Here is a 20,387-nt window from a genome sequence, read left to right on the forward strand (position 1 = left end):
GGTATAGTTTGGCATGGCATTGCATAGTATGGCCTTGCATATGGCATGGCATAGTATGCCATAGTATGATAGATGGCATGGCTTGTCATGGCATGGTGATTTAATATGTTTTTATTAGATAAGATGTCTGATCTGAGGTCAGCAGTTGTGGATCCTCCATTCTTCACCACACTTTAGAACTATGAGGAGAAGAGGGCGACGAGAGCGACAAGGGCAACGAGGGCGATAGAGTGGATGGGAAAAGATACAGTATAGGGAGGCAAGTACACAGAACCAAGGAGTGGTAAAAAGTAGAAGTAAGAAATATAGGGAGCCAAGGAAAGAAAAGAAAGGGTGAGAGAGAGAGAGAGAGAGAGAGAGAGAGAGAGCAAGAGAGCGAGGGAGAAAGAGATGAGTTGAGATGAAGAAAGATGAGGGTACGTGCCAAACAGATGGGAAGGAGTGAAACAGACAGAGAGAGAGAGAGAGAGAGAGAGAGAGAGAGAGAGAGAGAGAGAGAGAGAGAGAGTGCGAGTAAAGGAGACAGAGAAGGAGAGACGAAGAGAAAGAAAGGACAGGAAGGAAGGAAGAAAGGAGAGGAAAGGGGAAAGGAGAAAAGAGAGAGACTGAGGAGAAAAGGAGAGAGATGAGCTATGGAGGAAAGAGGGAGAGGGAACGCAAAAGCCACTCAGAAGATAAATGTCCCATCTTTGTCTCCTGTTGCCTAGGTAACCGGCTGATCGTTAAGCCGGTAGCCCTATGGTCGCCATGGAGTGGTTACCCTGACGATGGCAGTAGGTGGGGTGGGAGTGAGGGGGTTTTGTGTGTGCGTGTGTGCGCGTGTGTGTTTGCCTGCTATTAGTTTGACTTGTGTGGCATTACAAAGCCATGACCGAGAGGTTCAACTACCCAGTTCAGCCTCCATGTACAGTATGTGGATGTGGGGTGCGTTTGTGTGTGAGTGAGCGTGCGTGTGCGTGCGTGCGTGCGTGAGTGTGTGTGTACGTGCGTGTGTTTGTTGAAGTACCGGGAATCACATCAACAAATAGAATGTCAAACTCAATGTCACATCATTGAAGAAACACATACTGCAGATTGTTAAGATCCTGCCTGCAGAATCACATCACGTTGTGAGTTTGTTAATCTGCTACTTTCAGCAAAAGCTTTCCTCATAAGTCATTAAGTATTACGCAGTCATCATACTACATCACCATCCTTTCTCTCTCTCTCTCTCTCTCTCTCTCTCTCTCAATCTCTCTCTCTCTTTCTCAGACACACGCCCACATATCATATTCTCACAAACAGTGCAGTACAGTACGACCCACACAAACAATTTCATATAATACTGTACAGTACATGTCCTACAGACCTAGACAGTGCATGTGTGTGCGCGTGCGTGTGTGCATGTGTGCGTGCATGCATGCATATGTGTGTGTGTGTGTGTGTGTGTGTGTGTGTGTGTGTGTGTGTGTGTGTGTGTGTGTGTGTGTGTGTGTGTGTGTGTGTGTGTGTGTGTGTGTGTGTGTGTGTGTGTGTGTGTGTGTGTGTGCACACATGCATGCACACTCATGCATACTGTGTGTGTGTCCATAAAGGCTTTAGTCAGTGTTCCATCATTCCCCCCTTCCCTTCCCTTCCCTCTTTCTCTCTCTCTCTCTCTCTCTCTCTTCTCTCCTCTCGTCCTCCCCTCCATTGCTCATGTTTCCTCTCATTCTTCCCTGGGCAGGTTATTAGCTGTGTGTCAGGGTGACCTACTGGTTATGGGATCTGTAACAGAAGAATCGCAGGTACAGCATGACCCCATGCAACCACTTCTGATGTGTTTATCACTGCTTCTCAACCTCTCGGCCGGAGGGATATTGCAAGTGGCCCCCCAAATAATTGGCAAAAACTATGATTTTGATGAAAATATAACATTAATATGTTTTCTTTTTAATCTATGTAATCCTGTTTCTTTAAAACCTTGAAGATGTTGCATTGTGATACTGCTATAATAGCACCTTGAAAGTATACTACATTAGTTCCATTATGGATTGATTGATTGATTGATTGATTGAAGACTTAATTAGAGGTTTGCATAGGAAAAGGTACAGTTCCATGACAGTACAGTTCGCTGGTACAAGGTCAACTAAAAGGATACACCCAAAAAAGTCTATGGCTTCAATTGAGGTCCTTTTTTATACTCATATAACATTGAATGACAAACAGATGGAACCAACGTAGTATGCTGGTATACTGTACTTTCAAGTTGCTATTTAGCAGTATCACAATGAGCATTGATCCAAGCCGGAACACAATCGATTGACTGATCATAACAAGCTCTGAAAATGCACATGGCACCGCGGTCTGACCACCTAACTGGCTGCCATGTTAAACTGGTCAGGACTCAGGAGGGTGGGCTTTAGAGATTTCCCCAGTGGGCCCTGATCCAGAAAAGGTTCAGAACCACTGGTCTATCTGGAAAGCCAGTAGGCCGCATTCACGTATCACTTAAACCCAGTGAGTCCCCCAGGGGTCTATAGCCCCCCACCCCACCCCACCTCTCTTTCCCTCTACAGTATACTCTACACCAATCTCTTTAGAAAAAATAGCCGATCTAGGATCTCACAACGAGTAGCAAGCTTGTAGATCGGATGTTTCAAAGTATTTTCACCCCAGAACAGGTTTAGGCATGTGTTTAATTCTTGAGAAAGCAGCATGGGCACAGTCGGTAGTGCTGTCGCTTCACAGCTAGAAGTCCTGGGTTCGATTACTGCCGAGGACGCTGTGGGTGCTAACGTAGATTTCCTGAAACTTTCATAGTCCCTCAATTTTGTGCATGCCACAGGTACGGTATGTCAGAAGAAGAATGCCAATAATTACCAGATGATGAATGTTCCTAAATTTGATGCATGTCTGCTCATATTGATTTGCTAGTCGATGCCCTGGCAACAATATAAAAGGCAAGCAGACTTAAAGGTGGTGTAAATGACATTTTGGCATGGTTTTGTTTAGGTTAAAGGACTATATTAAAATAGTAACCATTGCTAGACCAGAGTCAGTAACAGGGGTGGCAGTTTGTTTCTAGCTCTTTGGTAAACAGAATATATATTTTATGTCAGGATACCAATTTATGAAATGAGAGAAAGTCACCCCATGCCTGCATTAAACCACAATGACAAAGTAACTTGTTGACTTAATTGTTAAGTTTAACAATAATCAAGGATAATTATAGGGATAGGGATAGGGTAAGGGATATATTTTGTGTTCTGAATGTCTCGAGCAATTTGTTTTTTACAGTGACTGAAATTAATGGAAAACATTGATTTGATCTCCTCTGAGAACAAACAAACAATGTTGCTTTGCTTTGCTTTGTAAATAGTCAGCAGTATTCTCAAGTGTACGGTGAGTATTAGTCAATGGCCTCAACATGCTACCATATGAAATAGACATTTTATTGTTGTGCATAGCTGGAACAGGACTTGTCCAATGACGCGGCCTCCCTGTCAAACCTTCAACTTTAAGTTAAGAGTGAAATTAGTGATTGAAGCTGGGCACTAAGTTGCACTATACAGGCTGACTGATTGTGTGCAAATTAATGCCACATTGTTCATGGTCATTGGAAACATTAATAAATAGGCTTACCAATCAAATCAGATCTTGTTTCGTGAATGAGATGTGTCTTGTGAAGGTGTCCTTCAAAAACACCAAAACCTCATCCTTTTCTGTTGAGTCCTCTCCTCTCCCCCCTCTCCTCTCCTGCCTCTCCTGCCTCTCCTCCTCTCCTCTCCTCTCCTCGGCACAACACTGCCCTCATGTGGTGAGGTGAAAACAATCATTCTGGATCCAAAAAGATTATAAAAAATATTATTTCACTCATAATACATTATTTAATTTGTTAGGAGGAGCAATACTGTTATGTTATTCCACATACATTCTAGGGTTGTATTCCTTTCTCTTTATTATTTGTTTACAGAAAAAAGGTTCAATATGACTTTTAAAATGCATTGTTGGTGGACAGATATCATAATTATTCCTGATACCCAAAATGACCATTTAATTATGGCACTGTTATGTGCCATAACAGCTTGTGTTATACCTACACTGTGTCTGCGGTGTGAAATTGTTTCTCTGAAAAGGACAACAAATGGCAAATGACTGTTCTGCTTCCGTCATATAGGAGGGACAATATCAAACTTAACAAACCATCTGAATATTCGACAGATTCCCGAATTATGCCGCTCCTCCTGTGTGTGTGTGTGTGTGTGTGTGTGTGTGTGTGTGTGTGTGTGTGTGTGTGTGTGTGTGTGTGTGTGTGTGTGTGTGTGTGGCTATCAGGACAGAAGAGAGAATGGACCTTATCAGCCTCTGGTGGAGTTTCCTCTCACACAGGAAGTGGACTTCCTGTACTTCCTGTTCTCTCCTGTTCTATCAGTGTGTGTGTGTGTGTGTGTGTGTGTGTGTGTGTGTGTGTGTGTGCGCGCGTGTGTGCGTGTGCGTGCGTGCGTGTGTGTGTGTGCGCGTGTGCGTGCGTGCTTGTGTGTGTGTTCATGGCCACAGGAGAGAAACAGAACAATCACAGTCTGGACAGAGAGAGAGAGCGAAAGAGAGGACAAGAAAGAGAAACCTGAAACGCAAAAGACTAAAAATAATATTAGGAGACAAAAACAGATAGACAGGCAAAGAGAGAGAGAGACAGAGATAGAGCGACAGACAGACAGACAGACAGACAGATGGAAAAAACTGTCACGTTAGTATGAAAGAGACTATCAGACGAGACTGAAACGCAGCCAGGGAGTGTGTCAGTCAGAGTGTGTGTGTGTGTGTGTGTTGTTCCTAACCAGCAGATCATTATCATCTTCAGCACAGTCAGGAACAGGCCTGTCACTACAACAATGGAATATGAGCCCAAGAAACCTAAAAAGGTGAGTTTCATTTGTACTGCTTTGTTGTGTTGTGTTGTGTTGATCTGCTCTTTTCAATCAGCCGATGTATAAAATACTGTAGGGTTAAAGTGGTTAAACTGATTTTGATTCTATATTGCATCATATTGTATTCTGTTGTACTGTGTTGACAGTATTGAATTATGTGATGTTGTGTTGTACGAGATGTGAGACGTCAGTGACATGTGAGTGGCGTGTGTGTGTGTGTGAGCGAGCGCATGCGTGCGTGCGTGCGTGCGTGCGTGCGTGCGTGTGTGTGTGTGACCTATTGTGAGTCTCAGCGGAGAGCTGTCACTGATCTCTATTCTCCTGTCAATCAGAGCTGTCAAATTACTGGCTGAATGGACATGCACGTACACACACACACACACACACACACACACACACACACGCACGCACGCACGCACGCACGCACGCACGCACGCACGCACGCACACACGCGCGCGCTAAGCAAGCAGAAACAAACGTTTCTCCTGTTATCTCTCTCTATCCCGTCTTTTTTTCTTTCTCTCTATCCTCTCCTCCTATTTCTATCTCTGTCTCTTTCTCTTCTCCTCCCAGGGTTTCGTGTCTCCCATTAAGCGGTTGGTCTTTTCTAAGTCGGCTCGCAGGCAGGCGGAGAGGGGTGGTCCGTTTCCACGGAGACCACTGCACACTGTCCCCCTCTACGCCCCTGACTACCTCATCCACCCCGACAGACTGATCTTTGACTACATCGAGAAGGAGGTGAAGGTGAGGACACCTGGACAGGACGGGACGGGACAGGACAGGACAGGACAGGACAGGACAGGACAGGACAGGACAGGACAGGAGAGGAGAAAAAGAGGTTGAGAGAAGGTAAATCGGAGTAGAGTAGAGTAGAGTAAAGTAAAGTAGAGTAGAGTAGAGTAGAGTAGAGTAGAGTAGAGTAGAGTAGAGTAGAGTAGAATAGAATAGTGGTCGCCGCGCGCTGGGGGGTGTTCTCTCCTCCGTGTCATCAGTGCTCATACCCCTAGGTGGGTTTGGTGAAAGGGCCTTTCTGTGTGGAGTTTGCATGTTGCAAGGAACTGGTTGGAATAACGCGTTCCTTCCACGCGCTATGTCCAGCTGGGGAAACTCCCCCGTGTCAGGTGAAAAACATAGAAGGAAGTATGAGGTCAATCCGTTGCTCTCCCCTGGTTGGGAGGGAGTGTAATGACAATTGACACCTGGTTAAAAAATGGGTTAGAAAAAATTGTGGGATAAAAAATTAAGAAGAACAAAAAAAAAAAATAGAATAGAATAGAATAGAATAGAAATACATTCTAGCGTGTACAGCGTGTTGACCATAACTTTCTCTCTCTCTTCCTAGTTCCTGGGTCACCTGACCTGGGTGTCGTGTTCCCTGAACCCATCCAGCCGAGATGAACTACTGCAACTACTGGACACTGCGAGGGTTAGTAGATGATTACCTATCTATGAACAACTACTGGACACTGCCAGGGTTAGTAGTTGATTACCTATCATATTGCCTAGTAGATAACCTTATCAATATCTAAATATGTGTATTAAAAGTTTTTGAAATGAATGAATGAATGAATGAATGAATGCATGAATCAATCAATCAATCAATCAATCAATCAATCAACCGACCAACTGTCTGTCTGTGTGTGTCTCTGCAGCAGTTGAAGGTTCTTCCTCTGAAGTTGAGTGTAGAACAGGACTGTATTCTGAGTATGTCAGCTCGCTGTGTGCTTCTCACCTGGAGAGACAACGAGAAACTCCTGCTGAGAATCCCCACGCACGAGATTGCTGCTGCCTCCTACCTGCGGGATGATGCACTGCATCTTCTGGTGCTAAAGACAGGTAACCACACACAAGAAGCTAGCTTTACATAGCCAACAGTATTAGAAACTATATTTCTATTCCTATCTATAGACAGATACAGTATAGGCAACCAGATGGCTCGCCCCAATTGTTTTCGCGGACTGCTCACTGGGAGCGATTCTTGTATTCGTTTTACTGAGCACCAAGTTTAGGAATAGGTTTAAGTTTAGGCATAGTTTTACTGAGGTTAAGTTTAGGAATAGGTTAGGTTTTGGCATAGTTTTACTGACATTACATTTAGGAATAAGGTTACAGTATAAGGTTAGCTTTTAGGCATAGTTTTACTGAGGTTACGTTTAGGAATACATGGTGGCGACCGCTCCAAGGTCGTCGGATTTGACCCGGGGCGAGCTTACTTTTAATGGACAGATAGGCTCAGACTGACACAGACAGACACTCACACACTCACTCACACACACTCACTCCCTGAACCCCTACCAAGGTCTGAACGTGGACACAGTGGTCGCCGGGTTTGACAGTCTGGAGAGGAACGCCGGAGACGGCCACCGACGCCGTCTCCAGACGGTCAGCTGCAACGCCGACCCCAGGCCAGCAGGGGGAACCATGGAGAGAAGGCACACCATCTGTGGTCTAGACTGGAGGCCCTCCCTGAGCAGGAACAACAATGCCCAGGACAAAACCCAGAACCTGGACAGAGGAGGAGGAGAGAGAGGAGGAGGAGGAGGAGAGAAGGGAGGAGGAGGGAGTTTGGAGAGGAAGAGGGTCACGGGCAGCTGGGAGAGGAGACCCCAGCAGGCGACCGGTCGCAAACCGGGCAGCTGGGAGAACCGGGGTCGGAGGCCGATGAGCGGAAGCTGGGGGGTGGGGGGAGGAGGAGCTGGGGGAGGCGCGGGCAGCTGGGAGAAACGCTACCGAGCGGCGGGGGGAGGAGGCGCGGGGAGCTGGGACAAGAAGAAGGGGGCGGGAGGAGCGGGCAAGGCAGGAGGGAGCTGGGAGAGGAGAGGAGGAGGAGCGGGTGGAGGAGGAGGTGGCGGCACCGGAGGTAGCGGGGGAGGCGGAGGGGGGAGCTGGGAGAGGAGGCAGGCCTGCACGGGGAGCTGGGAGCGAGGGAAGAGCTACGGGAGCTGGGAGAGGAGGAACCACAACCCGCTGGAACCTCAGCCCAGTCCAGATGCCTATTGTAACCTGGTCCTACTGGCTGTGGAGAGCAGAGTGAGATATCTATCTATCTATCTATCTATATATACGTATGTATCGGTTACACGTCGGCACTCCGACACATCGCTATTCCGACCATCTAAACCTAACCTTAACCATAACCCCAACCTCAGTAAAACTAACACTAACTCTAACCTCAGTAAAACTAACGCTGGTGAATGATAACCGATGAATAGCTAACCTGCCAACGCTGGTGAATGCTAACCTGGTGATCGGAATGTGGATGTGTCGGAATGGCGACCCGTCCCCCTATGTATCTACAGTATGTCTATCTAGACGCACAATAAGAAGTGAGAACGCAACAACATTTTGCTGTTTTCTCTAGAGACCGCGTGTTGTCGTCTGAACGTGGCCTAAGACTAAGTCAAACTCCTCAAACATCGGGTGGGGGGAGGACACCCACAGGCATTTTTGTAAAATATTGTGGTGTAATTTATTATACTGGCAAGTGTATGCGAACAGTTGAAAGGAGTGATGCTAACTCATTCTGACACACATGGTGATGTTATTAAATAGTAGTGTTGAATTGACCTATATGATGTAATGCTTCATGTTATATAACTGTGTGTGTGTGTGTGTATGTGTGTGTGTGTGCGTGCGTGTGTGCGTGCGTGCGTGCGTACGTACGTACGTGCGTGCGTGCGTGCGTGCGTGCGTGCGTGCGTGCGTGCGTGCGTGCGTGCGTGCGCGCGCATGTGTGTGTGTGTAGGACGCGGCAGAGGAGTACTGCTCTTTGATCTGTCAGATGTTTCAGATCATTTATGGACATCAAACTATAGAGTGTGTGGACAGAGCGGGCTTCCATCACTCCGTGCCTGATCGCTATTGGCTGCAGAGGAGTGAGTTAAATAAACACATTTGATCATTTTACTGTTTGATATTACACATGAGTTTTTCTTCATTCACTGTCTCTCTCTCTGCCTACAGGTGACAGCTGTTTGACTGACATGTCTTACAGTTATGACAATGACTTCAGCTGCTGTAGTTCTTAGTAAGGAAGAACACTACACACAAAGACACACACGCACACACACAGACACACGCAAGCATGTCTTTATATCCTTGGGGACGTCAAAAGCAATTTGTCATGAAAATGGGATGCGTAGCGTTGTTCCGACATGCATTACTCCGACGTCGCGTTTGTCTGACTCTCCCCATTACTAACCCTATCTCTATCCCTAACCCTAACCGCACGCATAGCCATGTAGTCGGAGTAATGACACTTTCATAATCCTCCGATAGGAGTCTAGGCCTAGGGTTTGACTGCACTGTGATGCATCTGACTTGGCTTGGCCAATTCTAAACAAACACAATTGGGCATGTTCGAGGGAAGGAAGCCAGGTGGGTGGGAGCTCGCGTGGAGATCTTAATTGATCCCTTTGAACTTCAAAGGGGTTTTGCACTGACTTGATTGATTAAGCCATAAAAGTGTCAAACGTGGTAAGTGCTCGTTAGTGCTCTCTTTAATCAACGAATACATATCAGAGGGGGGAGTTGGGAGTGACACAGATCTGCAATTCTACGTTGTATGCCTTTAAGTTGGAAGTCAAAACAACATGTTTTAGATGTTGTAGTTCTAATGTTTCTTAGCCATGACAATGACCTTTTCCCTCATGGAGACCTGAACAATGGCCCAACAAGGTCCATTTTGAGAGGTCTTACCATCCTGTGGGCATTTTTCGTTACGACATGGATAGTACATGCTGTTCCCGCACGTAGGCAGGAACACATGCATACAAAGCCTAAAATCTGTTCTTTATATACTCTCTCTCTGTCTCTCTCTCTCTCTCTCTGTAGTGATGGCTCTCAGGATGCATTTGAGTTGTACTACAGTGAGACGTACAGTGAGAGTTCGTCTGTCTCTCTGCAGGACTCTCACCGTAGTCTAAACAGTGACCCAGGAGACAGTAACCCTGCCCTACTGCTGATGCAGGAGTACATGATCACGGTGCGTGTGTGTGTTTCTTTTAGTGTGTTTCTTACTGTGTGTTTACATTTGTCTAATTGTCATTTCCTGTCTTTATCTTTTCTTCTGTGTTTCTGTGTAACCGTGCGTGTGGGTATGTGTGCGTGCGTGTGCGTGCATGTAGCTGCGTAGTAAACTGAGCCCTGCAGAGCTGCAGCAGTTTGCTGTCTTACTGAGGGAGTACAGACTGGGATCATCTCTCATAAGCCACTTCTGCTCCGACTTGCTGCAGTTGTATGGAGACAACCGCAAGTTCTTACTGCTGGGTGAGAGAGAGAGAGAGAGATAGAGAGAGAGAGAGAGAGAGAGAGAGAGAGAGAGAGAGAGAGAGAGAGACACACACACACACACACACACACACACACACACACACACACACACACACACACACACACACACACACACACACACACACACACACACACACACACACACACACACACACACACCTCACACAAAAACCTCTTGAAACGACTCTCACTATAAAGAAAGCCACAAATTCTAATGAGTGGTAAAGGTGGGTGGTGTGTTTGTGTGTGACAGAGAGACTGAGTTTGTTTTATCTCTAACCTAGAGCATTGCTGTGTGCTTGTGTTAATGTGTGTTTTTATGCACAATCCAACTTCATCCATTAAACCACCTCTTCCTCTTACAGTGTGCGCACACCGTGTGTGTGTGTGTGTGTGCACACGTGTGTTTGTTTGTGTGTGTCTAACAGACCCAGTGTTTGTCATTCTCTCATTGAGCCCTACGAAGATCCTTCCCCTAATCTTCTTAACCACATGAATCCTATCTTCCCTATTCTGTTAATAATAGGTGAAATATAGCCGATGTGCAAGCTCACAATACATTGCAGTGTGACACGTTGCGAGTTTGTAGATCAGTCAAATGGACCGGAAAATAAAAACATTTACCGGTACATAAATTAACACTTTTTGCAGTGTAACCTGTCATTCTGCTCACTTCCGGATCGGCTATTTTCAAAATAATCTTGAAAATGTTTTTGTTAAGATTACTATGTCCTGAGCCAGACTTGTAACAGTGGTTCATTTGGTCTATTCCAGGCATGCGTCCGTTCATTCCTGATGCGGATGTTGGAGCATTCGAGACGTTTCTGGAAGGCATTGGGATCAGAGAGGGGGGCATTCTAACCGATAGCTTTGGACGCATCAAACGCAGCATGAGCAGCACGTCAGCCACCGCCATGCGAGGGTGCGTTGTTTGATTTCATTATGTCATATGGTTATGTTGACACTGTATTGATACATTGTAGCTGGTGTTGATATTATGTTGACATTGGGCGTGCAACAGTTAATGAAAGTAAATTATTTAATGAAATATAAAAAGGAATCAATTAACATTTTCAAAAATACTGAAACTATAAGATCACATTGCATCGTGAGGCTTGTGAGCTTGTAGATTTATCATTTTTTAATTAAAACATATGCATAAAAATTGTAATTTGTCATCATGATTTGATACATTTAAAAAGTAATCGATAGAATAATCGCTAAGAAACTTACCCTAATACAGTATATTGTAGCTTCCATTGATATTATATTGAATATTTGATGTTGATTGTTGTTGAACAGATATGACAGCTGGTCATTGCCTTCAGGCTCACAGGAGTTTAATCAACGCATGAGTGACATCACACATGACATCCAGGCTCTGGGATTCCAGGACACACATGACGACATCGAGGAAGAAGATTACTATCTATGATAGAGGGATGGGTGGAGAGAGGGGCAAGGAGGGAGAGAGAGGAGGAGAAAGGAAGGAGAAAGAAAGAGAAGATGAGATACACGTACACTGACATACAGTACATTTGTGTACATCTACTACCTCTGACCCCAAGTGCCCTTGGGCAAAGAAATCAAGCTTGTGACTAGGGCTGTCACGATATGACATTTTACATGACGATTAATTGTCACTCAAATAATTGGCGATTAACGATTTAATTGTCTATTCGTCGTTGATAATTACATTTCTGTTTGGCTTTTAGGCTTTGAAGTTGCATATGGTAGATATGACACATGACCTAAATATACAAATACATTACTGACATATTTGACAAGTTAGTACTTAAAAAATAACATTGATAGTGGAAATAGCCAATCTACAAGCTCACAACGCGTCGCGAAGCGACGCGTTGTGAGCTTGCAGATCTGCTATTTCCACTATTTCTGACATTTTTCAACATTCACGATTATGACGATTATGACAAAATAATTGCGATAATGTCAAATAATCACGATTAGACGATTATGTAATAATTGTGACAGCCCTACTTGTGACTGCATATTCTAACACCCATCCAGAACATCCAGGTTAATGTATGTTGATACAACCAATGTAAAAAATAAATATTTCACAGATAATCTGTAAACATCTGTATAGTGTGTATGTAACAAGGGTTTTGCCATAAAATATATACTGCTCAAAGAAATGAAGGGAACAAAATGTTCCCTTAATTTATTTGAATGTATTTGAGTATAATATACAGTACTGTAGTACTGCTCAAAGAAAGCTCAAAGAATTAAGGGAACATTTTGGTCCCTTCATTTATTTGAGCAGTTGTACTTTGTCTCTAAATTACATTGTGAACACATGCCAATGTCTCCTAAAGCAATGATTTTCCATTTGTGGCTCAGGGCCAATAGCTTGTCAGATGTAGGTTGTAGGTCTGCTTTTGGCCTGCAATTGCCTTACAAAATATGTGAGCAGGTCTGTTGCTTACAAAAAGCACCATATGTCATGCAATATCTAGTCATACCCAGATTTGAATCGCATGTTTAGGGGCATCTGCCACAAATGTGAAGAGTCGCAAAAACTATATTACCTCTCTAAGCAAGCACCACACTGACAGAACCCTGGGTAGACACCATAGATATGCACTCTATTGAAATCACGAACCTCTCTTAGTTGAGTCATAATTCAGGACCCAGTGTAACTGTAAAACCAATACAGAAGCATTATTCTAAGAATGTGATAAAAGGTGACACAAAAATACTATCATACCCAGTAACCACCACAAGAGGGCGACCCAAGCCATTCTAATGTCTGACAGACTATTCAAATAACTGTATTAGCCTGCAGTCTATGTGGTATTAGCACATGAGGTAAGAGAAACCTTTAGAAATGACAGAGCTTTATTCAAAGAGAAGATTAAGAGAAGAGAAGAAACGATGTTTGCAGGGGACAGAATACTCAGAATCAGGAGTGTTAACCCCTCCCCCCCCCCATCTCTCTCTCTCCCTCCATTGTACTGACCTGGTCAAATTGGTAATGGTATCATGACCTTTCCCATGATGCACTGCTTTTCTGCACTGTGATCAAGTGGGGGATGGAGAGAAAAAGAGGGAGGGAACTGAAGAGAGCAAAGAGTGCAAAAGTGACAGAAGCAGAAAGAGATCACACAGGATTGTACCGTTTACTTAATGTGTAATTAAACAAAATGTGTGTATTGCTTGTGTTGTTAAGTGTGTAGCTGTAGCCTATGTGAAAGCATGTGTGACAGGAAGGAAATACCAGTGGAAATGAAGTTGTGGGTGTGCGCTCAAGCACATGCACACAAGCCCACAAATATGAGGCAATCTGATCCTTGACTTGGGCGCTGACTGTAGGCTAATTGGTTAATTGCTTCTACACAAACACAGACACACATAGAAATACATGTGCGCACACACACACACACACACACACACACACACACACACACACACACACACACACACACACACACACACACACACACACACACATAGAAACACACACCCACACACACACACACACACCCACACACACCCCCACACACACACACACACACACACACACGCACAAGCACAAATACGGGTACATACACATTTGGAGCATTAGCCTGTCTGTCTGTCTATCTGTCTGTCCATCTGTCTGTCTGTATTCATGTGTGTGTGTCCGTCCGTCTGACCATCTGTGTGTGTGTACAGTGTGTGTCTGGTGTTGTGTGTATGTATGGGGTCAGATACAAATCTGAATTAAGTTTGCAGGTGTTTGCACATACAGGTACATGCAATTTGTCTTGGTGAGGTTGGTGCACTAAGGTGAATATATCAGCAGTGTAGAAACATCTCACTTTTTTTTTTTTACAACTATTGACTAAACATATAAAGATAAGCAATTCAGTGGTCATTAGAGATAGATGAAAACTATATTTAATTTAGAAAATACAATGTACACTATAGTAATATAATAGCAACAATATACAATGTACACAAGATTACTATATCTGATATTGCCGTGATGGTGATGATGACGCTAAATAGCATGGTCTGGATGATGGCAGGGATTACCGAGCACTAATCTGATGATTTACAGTTTATGCACTATACTATAACCCTGACACACACACACACACACACACACACACACACACACACACACACACACACACACACACACACACACACACACACACACACACACACACACACACACACACACACACACAGATCTCTATCCTCTAGCTAGCATGTCAAGTCAAGTGTGATAGTCCTTTGCTGTGTAGGCTTAGTAGTCAGTCTGCTTTTCTATACGCAAATAAAGCTATAATTCCACATGCCGCGCAAAACATATTTCACTAAATGGTTCAAAATATATGGAAAACATATATTTGAAAAAGATTTTCACCCCTGATTATTACCGTATATATTTTCACAAAATATTTTACAAATGATGTGCACGTTTTGGTGGCATTAGATTAGGAACCTGCCTGGCTGTGCTGGTGGTCTCTGTGTCCAGGAGTGGGCAGCCCACTCAGCAGTGTTTAGACTGCAGGTCCTCAGCACACTGGAACCTCACCAAGGCTTCATAACAAAGCGCCAACAGCCAATCCAGGCCAGCTCTGTAAACTAAAGGTTTAAGGACAGATAGTTTGGCAATTATTGTTTTTGCTGCAACACAAACCTGCAGTCATCGATGTTTGCCAACAATACAAAATTGTTTCCTCTAAAAAATGTTTACAACGTAGACAAACATTGGCCAATACAATATAAACATTATATTTCAAGATAATACATGGTGGAAATAATGTTTTTTCAGTGGACACTTGCCAGGAATTTTGTTACTTTAGAGGCAATGCCATTTGACCTTGGTGTTTTTATTTATTGAAGGCCCAAAGCCCAAATCCCAAATAAATCCCAATAAATAACATGGTCTGGACTCTGTATGATGAGTGGGACCATTCAGAATCTCAACAAAAGAGATTTTGTTGTGTGTTTAAATTATGTAAACTGTATTGACAGGAAAGAATCAGGGGAGAAATTGTGCAATCAGTTGGCACAGTGTGTGCATGGGCAGGGCATCAGGCCATGTTGTGGCCTGTTCTATTTTTGAGGGGCAGAAGGCCAAACTTAGGGGCCCCCAGTTTTCATGGCCAAAAATGGCCTTCATGAAATTCCTGCCCTGGGTCCAACATATTTTGGTCTAAAATACTTTTGTTTTGACACAATGTGAATTATAACCGAAATGTGGTTCTGCCCTGCAATGTTTCTGAATGGAACCATGTGAAATGTACTTACTTGTCAAATGCTTTGGATGCTTGGAGCCTTTTCTCCCCCATGTAAACACTTTTGATATACCCGCTATTATTTAGGTTATTAGGCCTGCAGCTGGGCTGCTACTACTACTACTACTACTACTTAAAATAATATATTATTATTCTGTTACAACCATAAAACATGGCCAAACACAAACATCCTCTACCTACCACTCTGGCTCTGGAGCCAATGAGAGCAGGGGAGGGGCGTGCACCATTCTCGCGCCGGGTAGGTTTTGACAGTTGTGAGGGTCTCGAGTTGTTGTACTTCCTCCTCGCAGTGTTGACAGGGTGGGAGATGATGGCGGCCGCTGCCTGCGGTCCGCACGGCAGCACCACAGCGGCATTAGCCACCTCCGTCAATGGCAAGAAAACAAATACTAACAGAGAAAACGTCCGGAGAAACCGGGAGAATTCGCGGCGGAGACAAGCAGCCCTCCTGTTCCTCAGCAACATTTCGCTGGACGGACGGCCCGTACGAAGTAGTGCTGTGGTGGAGAATGGAGGTAGCGCCTGCCACCGCAGAGAGGTCGACTTCCAGGGAGAGGACTTCGGCGCCGTCGCCGCCGGGCTCTCCCCGGAGACGGCTCTCGGGTACGAGACGTTCCCCGGCGGCGTCCTGTCGACCTCCGTCAGCTGCGGGAACGTGAACTCCGGCCGTGTGTCGCTGGTGTCGCCGCGGCTGGGGCTCCTCGGCGTCCCCCCCATCCTCGTCCTCCCCTCGGACTCCGGGTTCAACGACGTGGGCTCCTCCGCGGAGGTGCTGCTGCCGGGGACGCCGTGTCGAGGCTCGTTCTCCTCGCAGGGCAACCTGCTGCTGTCCGCCTCCCCGTCCAACGCCAGCCTCCTGTCGCCCGTCGCTGCGGGAGCTGGAGCTGTCCCTCCGCGGAAGTCCTCCACGCTGCTGTCCGTCCAGAGCTGCGGCTCGGTCTCCTCTGAGCCCCGGCAGAGGTGAGACACCCAAACGTTTGTTTGTTTGTATTCTGCAGTGGTGGAAAAAGTGCTCAAATTCTTGACAAAATTGTCAATACTGCAATTTAAAAGTACTCTGTTTCAAGGAAAAGTCTGGAATTCAAGATGTACTTGAGTAAAAGTATGAAAGTGTTGGCATCAAAATGTACTTAAAGTAGGCTATCAAAAGTAAAAGTACAAAATGTTTGAAAAAGATCTACAAGCTCACAACGCCTCGCATGGCGATGCGTTATGAGCTTGCCTTGTAGATCTACTATTTTCAAATAACCAAAATAGGACTAAAGTGTTTTTTTTTTATATATTATAATTTATATCTGCAAAGTAACTAGTAAAGTTTTCAAATAAATGTAGTGGAGTAAAAGCACAATATTTGTAGTAGAAGTAAAAGTATTGGAAATTGGAAATACTCAAGTAAATTACACCTCAAAATGGTACTCAAGTACAGTACTTTAGTAAATGTACACTACTGGTATTTCACTGGGACTAGTAGTACACACTCACACAGTAAAAAGCTTAGTGTTTAACTCTGAGTGTATACAAATGAAATAGTTTAATTTGTAGGCTACTCCCGTCCTCAGAAGTTACAAATGGAATGAATTAATTAATTCATGATATTTACTGTGTAATAGAAGCTGAATCTAAAATAATGTAGTAGGCCTGGTAAATAAACTGCATGCCTTCTTCTACCTCTCATACCAGGGATATTTGAGGGTCAATTTGGATGAATTTCAATCAGCGAGGATGTGTATCATATTGAGATGCACTGGTACTAAAATAGTTCAAAATACAGCAGGAGATTAATTTCTCCTCGTAATTGTATATAACAGTCATGCCAACAATCTGATAGCAGTGGATAGTAGGCCAACATTCACTCTTCATTCACAGCTCAGTGAAGAGGTTATACAAAAATAAAAATAAACACATTCTAGATTCAAGAGGATAATGTAGGGGTGTGTGTGCGTGCGTGCGTGCGTGCGAAATATATGTAGACCAAGAAAATCATTATTTCAAGCTTTTCAGGTGAAAATCTGCCTATGTTGAAGTATAAATTAGGTCTAGCTGGTGTTGTGCACTGTTAACCAGACTGAGACATAAACAGAGAGACACGTGATGTATTGGGGGAATTACTGCATATTCATGTATTTGTTTTGTGGGTGTAGACCGAGGGACTTCTACCTTGCTGTAGGCTATGTGAATGTGCTTCTGTTAACAGGGAAGTGAGGCATGATGTGTGTGTGTGTGTGTGTGTGTGTGTGTGTGTGTGTGTGTGTGTGTGTGTGTGTGTGTGTGTGTGTGTGTGTGTGTGTGTGTGTGTGTGTGTGTGTGTGTGTGTGTGTGTGTGTGAGTGTGTGTGTGTGTGTGTGTGTGTGTGTGTGTGTGCGTGCGTGCTGTGTGTGTGTGTGAGAGTGTGACTGAATTGGCAGTGTTTCAGGTTTCGCTATCATTGCATGGGGTGTGTGCATGTGTGAATGTGATATAACTGAGCTGGCAAGATTTCAGTCTTTGCTGTCTCTATGGTGGTGTGTGTTAGTGTGCACAGTATATGTGATGCACAGTAACTGGCAATGTTTCAGACTCTGAGGTCAACTGTGTGTGTGTGTGTGTGTGTGTGTGTGTGTGTGTGTGTGTGTGTGTGTGTGTGTGTGTGTGTGTGTGTGTGTGTGTGTGTGTGTGTGTGTGTGTGTGTGTGTGTGTGTGTGTGTGATGAATGTGCTGACAGATTGGCATGTCATTGTCTTGGCAGTACTACTAACCCAGAGAAAGAACGTGTCCTCAGGAGATAAATATCAGACAGCCTGCAAACAAAAACAATATATGTTTTGAACGGTTTCTAAAATGGGACTCGAGACACAATGTATGAGGCATATTGTAAACCTAAATCAGAAGTAAAACATCATCTGAATACAAAGATCAACCTTTGTCCACAATGTATCTGGGTATCACAATCACAATATTTTGAAAAAGGTTATCAACATGTGTGAATATTGTGCAGGCCTCCCTAACGGCTGTACTGTCACGACAGGGTTGGAAACCTATTTTCTTTGTGCTGTATATAGCCTACTTACTTATTTGACCCAAATGGACCCTTATTTGGTTACATTTTCTTCACTGCTGTCAGAGTTAAATTTAAGACGACGATAATGTATTTGTGTAAGTAAGAAAGTGTGTGTGTCTGTCTGTCTGTCTGTTTGTATGTCTGTGCAGTGTTAGTGCAGTGGCTCCCAAACCTTTTAGCTAAAGACCCAAAAGAGAAATTAGAAGTTTGCCATGGACCCAAAATAGCGAAATAGCAGATCTACAAGCTCACTACACGTCACTTTGAATTTTTGGGAATGTTTTTTGAAAAACAAAAAATGAAGAGACTCATAATAATGGGCCCGACCCAGTGTTTGACCCAGTGACCCAGAGTTCTCAACGGGCCTGAAAATTAAGGCCCGGCCCTAACTGGGTCGGCCCGAGGCCCTACTCGGCCCGACTAGTTAGCATACATTTTAGGCCCTTCCCTACCCTAAATGTCGGGTCGGGTTCGGGTATGGTCGGGTTCTCATTACTCTATCACAGAGAAATAGTAAAATATTTTCTTTTTTCATTGAGCCAGAGGCCCTACCCGGCCCGACTAATTAGCATACATTTTAGGCCCTACCCTACCCTAAATGTCGGGTCGGGTTCGGGTATGGTCGGGTTCGGGCAGAATTTGAGAACTCTAGTAACTACATGCACATAAGCTTTTACAATGTAGCCATTGAACTGACACTGTGATCTGGTCTTACAAACCTAGAATATTTGTCTACAGTGCGGTGCCAGAAGCCAGCAGTGGTGAGGACTGAGGACCAAAGCTCTGCATGTGTAAAGTCTTGCCAGCCTCTTGAATTGGCAGCATTGTATACACACACATTTACAACTCACACTCTTTTCCAGAGACCGTTAAAATGAGTGAAAGCAGCACACATATATTTTTATGTGTTGCCATGGACAATATGACCAGGATTTATAGTTCTGTAGTGATAAAAAATAAAACTATTAAATACCACACTGAGGACATACTGACTGTGTCACCCTGTACTGTACTGTATCTACAGTACTTTGGAGGGATAGGGGTTGCATTGATGGAGGCACTCTCTCAGTTCCGTTTGTCGCACAACAGATTCTGGTTCTGCCGCAAATATGAGTTAAAATCCTCTTTTCGCATGTTCAGTTGTTGAACACGGCTCATTACCATCGTGATGATTGAACCAAACATCACTAACAAGTAAATGGCTTTGTTTTGTTTTTGAAGGGGATATCACTCTGGTCTGTTGAAAGCGGGATAGCTGAAATGTAATTAGCAAAAGCAGAATTCACTTATGTGAAAATGTTTTGTTGTACAGACTACAGAGTCCCCCTTTGCCACATTTAGTATTTATTCACTGATTCACTCATAATTCACTCACCAGTCTGAAGAGCAGTACTCTGGACCGTTGGTTTTCAAAGGTCACGGTCTGCTTAATGTCAGTAAAAATAATTCCACCTTAAACACTACTGAACAGTTGTCCTCCAGTGAGTCAGCAACTCTGAGGTCAGTTTTGTCATTTTAAGAGCTTGGATATTTCACTGCTTCTTAGCTGTGTAATTGGATGGTGTAATGTAATGGTGGCTGTCCAACCCTCACCAACCTGTTGATGTTGAGTTTGTTTGCTTTAGTTTTATTTGGTATCGTATTTGTTACTGAAGCTAAGGGCATATGACCTACCTCCCATGATGTTACATGTCGTTATTTACTGTAAGCTTAACCATAGCCGAATAGATTACCGTAGAGGGAAAAAAGGAGGGACCTAGTACAGAGAGGAGGAGATGAGAGGAGATTATTTGGGTGAATTATTTCCCCTTACCGACCGTGGAACGTGGTGCGAGACTTACAAATGAAAAATTCTCAATACGATTTTCAGTTTGCCTCTCTTTCACGGTTTCG

The 20,387-nt window shown here is 44.2% G+C and overlaps 2 protein-coding genes across 2 annotated transcripts in view; both read left to right on the forward strand.

Annotated features, from left to right (window-relative positions):
* Positions 1 to 4,622: 4,622 nt before the first annotated feature.
* Positions 4,623 to 11,616, forward strand: ccm2l (CCM2 like scaffold protein; the record flags this gene model as incomplete). The annotated part of the gene is made up of 11 exons (XM_080733439.1): positions 4,623 to 4,883; positions 5,463 to 5,633; positions 6,232 to 6,315; positions 6,542 to 6,725; positions 7,189 to 7,919; positions 8,635 to 8,764; positions 8,853 to 8,916; positions 9,723 to 9,873; positions 10,016 to 10,157; positions 10,956 to 11,103; positions 11,484 to 11,616. Exons 1-11 carry the CDS (start codon positions 4,854 to 4,856, stop codon positions 11,614 to 11,616), a joined length of 1,968 nt encoding a protein of 655 aa, XP_080589565.1. The 5' UTR covers positions 4,623 to 4,853.
* A 4,148-nt stretch (positions 11,617 to 15,764) lies between these two features.
* Positions 15,765 to 20,387, forward strand: part of cables2b (Cdk5 and Abl enzyme substrate 2b) — a gene marked incomplete at its 5' end in the record, with an annotated part of 22,156 nt that continues 17,533 nt past the window's right edge. Inside the window, one exon of the mRNA XM_080733561.1 lies at positions 15,765 to 16,417. Coding sequence (XP_080589687.1) covers positions 15,765 to 16,417 — 653 coding nt within the window. The remainder of the gene's footprint in view (positions 16,418 to 20,387) is intronic.

The sequence above is a fragment of the Nannobrachium achirus genome (genome assembly GCF_963921795.1).
Source record: "Nannobrachium achirus genome assembly, chromosome: 9".
NCBI lineage: Eukaryota > Metazoa > Chordata > Actinopteri > Myctophiformes > Myctophidae > Nannobrachium > Nannobrachium achirus.